General features: G+C 49.3%; 1 protein-coding gene across 1 annotated transcript in view; it reads left to right on the top strand.

Moving 5' to 3' along the window:
• The window catches only part of TMEM183A (transmembrane protein 183A), a 14,883-nt gene that overhangs the window by 2,274 nt on the left and 7,760 nt on the right, over positions 1-4,849 (top strand). The window contains exons 3-5 of the mRNA XM_029965869.1: positions 1,725-1,880; positions 3,721-3,880; positions 4,383-4,416. Coding sequence (XP_029821729.1) covers positions 1,814-1,880; positions 3,721-3,880; positions 4,383-4,416 — 261 coding nt within the window. The 5' untranslated portion in view covers positions 1,725-1,813. The remainder of the gene's footprint in view (positions 1-1,724; positions 1,881-3,720; positions 3,881-4,382; positions 4,417-4,849) is intronic.

The following is a 4,849-nucleotide window of genomic DNA, read 5'->3' as shown; positions in this document are numbered from 1 at the left end:
CCCCACAGGCCTCTGCCCCCACAGGCCTCTGCCCTGGAGCTGCAGCCTTTGGTCTCGCTGCCCTCCTGGATCCTGGCTCAGGGTGAGTGTGGAGCTGGGTGTGACTGCCAGGAGCAGGAGCTTCCCACTGAGAGCTTCACTGGGAGGGCTGGGGGGAGTTTTCCTGAGCTTTTTTCCTCCCCATCCTCACCCCCAGGATGGGGAGGGTCACAGCAGTGAGATGGAGAGGGAGCCTCTGCAGGGTTGTAGTGCAGCCTGATTCACTGTTAAGTGGATTTGTGTCTTGTGGACTCAGAGGTTGATCTTTGGTGGGTTTTTCCTCTGAACCCCTCTCTGAGTCCCTGTCACTTTTGTCCTCTGTTGCTTGGCCGTGTTTGATGTCATCCCTCACTCGTGTTGCCATCTGTTTCTCTCTCTTTTTGCCTATAAAAGGTCATGTGGAGAGGGCAGTACGATTGGCAGTGGGGGAAACCACTGCCATGGATGCATCCAGATGCCATGGATGCATCCAGCTTCCAGAGCAACCTGCAGAGTGAGGCTGAACTGGTTTAGCAAAGCACTGGAAGTGCTCTAGTCTGTGGGCACAATCAGGCTCTATCTTAAGACTGTCTTTCCATCTGCTGTCTTGCCATTTTGAAACCTTGTTTGGTGGTTAGAAATGAGAATATCTCTCACCTGAATTTAATTGTGATCAGTTTGTTATTTTTATTTTTGTTGGTTTTTTTTTCTGCTGCTCTGCCCCTGTGATTTGAGTAGCACAACTTGCTCTCCAGTGGCTCTGGTGGCTGCAGTGGCTGTAACTGGGATGTGTAAAACCTTCCTGGGCTGTAGTTTGTGCTAGGGCAGGAAAGCTTGAGCAGGTTTCTCTTGGTAGCAGTGCTGTTTTTCACCCAACACACGGGGCTGCAATTCAGCTCTCGAATGAGTTTTATAGACTGTCTGCAGAGTTGGTGCTGCTGTGACAGTGCTGGTCTCTGACAGTGTTGGTAGGACCACGCCTTTCCTTTTCCAAGACTGTCATTACTGCCTCACGTGTGGATTCTTCTGCCCTACCGAGCCCTGAGTTTACAGATCAAGTTTTAAAAAGAATATTTCCCGACAGGGATATGCCTAATCATGCCCCCAGAGGGAGGAAAAAAAACCCCAAACCCAAAACAAACCTCAGCTGACTCAACCTGCTATTTTCCTCGTTAGGCCAGAGTCTTTCCCTTCACTAAATTCCAGGGTAAGTGGAGCTCCTGTGTGCTTGGCACTGAGTTATTTCGCTGATGGATTGTGTGTCATCAGTCACAGCATCTGTTTGTCCTGCTGAGAAGGGAATGTGACTTCTCTGTGCTCCTAAAACAATTCCAGAGTAGGTGCTGGCTCCCGGCTGAACGGTGGCCACAACTCTGCTGTGCAGGGGAACCACTTACCCCTGCAGAAAGAGCCTGTTGTTTTATTCAGAATTGTAAATAGCTTCAGCTAAACCAGTGGGATCTCCATAATGTGCTGGTAATCGCCCTCATTGTTCATTCTTTAAAACAAGAAGCCGAATAATTATGTTTCCAATTCACTCACCCCTGCTAATCTTTCCCTGACAAGGTAATCCTTGAGCCCAGGATTTACTTGCTTGTGTCACTCGGCAGAAAGCTTTAAGGCAGTGGTTCCACCGAAGTATCTCCTGAACTCGGATCACCTTTTCCTCTCTGCTGTTGTCCTTACTCTGTCGTTTGTCATTCCAGTAAAATCCCTGTGTGGTTTGGAAGCTTCCTGCGTTCCCGCTGAGGAAGTTCTCTCCGTGTCGGGAGAGTCCTGCGACAGCAGCGATGAGATGGACACAAAGGAGGGCATCAACGGGCGGGCTGCCTCGAGGAAAAAGAAGAGCAAAAGGCACAAAGGTGCGGTCACAGCTGCCCGGGGGCTCTGCGGGCTCCTGCTGCACCTCCTCCTGGTGTCAGTGTTCGGGATTTACAGGCTGCTCACGGGTCGCACCGAACGTGCATAAAGAAATGCCGGGGGTTCAGTCACTTGGAAATCTCCAGGCGCTGGGTCAGGGGTGTTGTGTTTGCACAAAGGCAGAGCCTGGGGCATGAAATCAAAGCCTGAGAGCTCCTTGCTTTGAGTAAATATCTCTCAGCCTTGGAAAAAAAACAGTGCTCTTCCGGAGTTGGGAAACTTTGCCACTGGACGGGTTGCTTCACTGAGCTGGTGTTGGTGAAAGCAGGTTTGCTTTGGGGGTGAATTGTTGCTGTCCACGATGCAGTTGTTGGCAAAATACAAGCTCTGTTTTCAAGGCTGTGGTTTGTTACAAATGAGTTCAGAGCGCTGTTTTTCCAGCAAGGAAGTGCATTTGGTCCTGTTGGCATCACAGTAGGTTGATTCCAGGGAGATGAATCCCTCAGCATTTACACTTTGTGCAACTCTACAGAAAAGCCATTTACAAAGCAACAAACAGCTCTGCTGCACTGTGGAACCCTGCAGAAGTTTCTAGTAACAGGTTGCTTTCAGGTTGAGAAACACATTTTAACTGGTTTTCTTGAGCTTGATACTAATTTATGGAGCACATCACCATCCACCTCAGACTGCACAGCACTCACTGGGAAGGGAGTTAAAGGAGTTTCTCCTCTTTTTTTCCGACATCCTTCAGAATCCTGGCAAAATAATACCTGAGTGGCTGGAGTTATGAGTCTGGGAAGACAATATTCTGTTCTACTACAGCCTTGTCTTATTTTTACTACCTGTTAGGGAGGAAAAAATGGTGCTAGACCAGTGATGGTTCTGGCTGTGCTCTGAGTTCAGCAGCGTGGAGTTTGAGGGCTCCTTGAGCCAGAGATGAATTAGCAGAGTGGATGTTGTGGGTGTGTCTGCCATAAATCTGAAGTGCTGTGGGGGAGTGATCACCTCCAGAGCTTTCTTGGGCAATTATCACGCGAGGATAAAGAACTGCCCTTTGTTCCTAACCTGTCTCAGGGTTAGATCTTGCAAACACCACCCCTGTGCCACTTTTTATGCAGCTTTTCCTGTCAGCACCGTGTACAGGTTGTGTTTTTCTCTTCTCTTACCATTCCTAATGCTCGGGATTGTTTAGGTATTTATACTCTTTAAAGGTATTTTTTTCTCCCAAACTGGGAGCAGTGGCTGTGGAAAAACGTGTGGTGTAAACCTAAAAACACCCCAGGAGTGAAAGGAGTGTCCAAACCCTCAGTTCTGGCTGAGCAGTTCTGACACCTCTGGGGGAAGAAGAGGCCATTCTGTTTGAGCTGCAATAACGTTTCCCACCCCAGAAGTTCTAATGGAGTTAGAGATTTAAGAAAAGCAGCTGATTGCCAGTTGCAGGAGAGAATTGCTTTCCTTCCCTGACAGAGCTCCTGCAAAAGCACTGTGACCACTGGAACAGAGGATTGACAAGCTGGGCAGTGTCTTAATGCTCAAGGACTTGCAGTTCTGATGGCCTGTTAAATGAGCAGCTTTGATTAAATATGCAGGAGCTTGTCTCCCCTTTACATAAAGTTGCCTCTTTATTTGCCACCCAATTTTTATCTCTTCACTTCAGGGTGGTGTTTCAGCTGGGAAAGGCTCAGGCATCGAAACAGGGGCCAGAAGGGCTTTGGGGTTTCCAGTGACCCTGAAGTTATTCTTACCTGGGCTTGTTGGGCTGCTACCAGGAGTAAAGCAGACGTAGAGGTGGCTTGGTACAGATGTGATTTACTCCACTAACAGCCCTCTTTTTGCACTTAGAAAGCACTGATGGGGGAGGTGGAGAGGAGTATCCCATCGACATCTGGCTGCTCTTGGCTTCCTACATTCGCCCGGAGGACATTGTCAGGTTTTCTCTGATTTGCAAGAAAGCCTGGACTGTGACTTGCACTGCTGCCTTTTGGACCAGGCTCTACAGAAGGTGAGACTCTCTACAGAAATCCCTGTTTGTAGGAGCCTTCAGCAGTGATCAGAGCTGGAAATAAGGGAATAATTTCCTCCAGGAGAGGGCCCTGTGTTTGTGTATTGACACTGTGATGTGGGCAAGGGGTTGTGGGATATCCCTCTCCTATATGACAATATGAGAGAGCTGGGGTTGTTCAACCTGGAGAGGAGAAGTATCCAGGAAAAGCTCCCTGTGGCCTTCCAGTCCCTTAATGGGGCTTAGATAAAGGAGGGAGAGGGACTTTTATATAGCAGATAGTGACAGGACAAGGGGGAATGGCTTCCCATTGCCAGAGGGCAGGGTTAGATGGGATATTGGGAAGAAATTCTTCCCTGTGAGGGTGGTGAGGGCCTGGCACAGGTTGGCCAGAGAAGATGTGGCTGTCCCATCCCTGGAAGTGTCCAAGACCAGGTTGGATGGGGCTTGGAGCAACCTGGTCTGGTTTGAGCTCTGATCATGACCACCTTCCTGTAATTAGGGTGGCCAAAGAGGAACCAAGGTATTTTGGAACTGTACAGTGGCAGAAGTAAGTTAAAGCAAGAGAAAAAGGCAAAGAGGTGGTCAGAACTTGGAATAAATCCTCCTGTGCTGGTGCATGTTTCCTTCAGAACAAAACATTTCCTTTACATTGCTCTCATTGCCCCAGAGGCAGCAGGGGCACAGAGCAGAGAGCAGCCATGGTCACCCTCACCCTTGGCTTTTAGTTGCCCAGCAAAGGCTCCTTTGGGATCTGACCAAAGGATGGCCCTGGAGCGCCGGGTTCAGGCTGCCCAGGCAGAGCTCAGCTCAGCTGAGTCCCTGAGAACCTGCAGCAGTCTCAGCCTTTTGTGCTGCCTGCAGCTAAATCCCTGTCTGGTCTCTCTGGGAAAACTGTCTGCTAGGAATTATTGGGGAACTGTGGCATGATATCCCAGGATATGCTGATCTGGAAGGGACCCACAAGGA

The sequence above is a fragment of the Manacus vitellinus genome, unplaced genomic scaffold (genome assembly GCF_001715985.3).
Source record: "Manacus vitellinus isolate BGI_N305 unplaced genomic scaffold, ASM171598v3 scaffold_121_pilon, whole genome shotgun sequence".
Classification (NCBI taxonomy): domain Eukaryota; kingdom Metazoa; phylum Chordata; class Aves; order Passeriformes; family Pipridae; genus Manacus; species Manacus vitellinus.
Note: the sequence above shows the minus strand (reverse complement) of the source record. Positions and strands in the feature narration are given on the sequence as shown.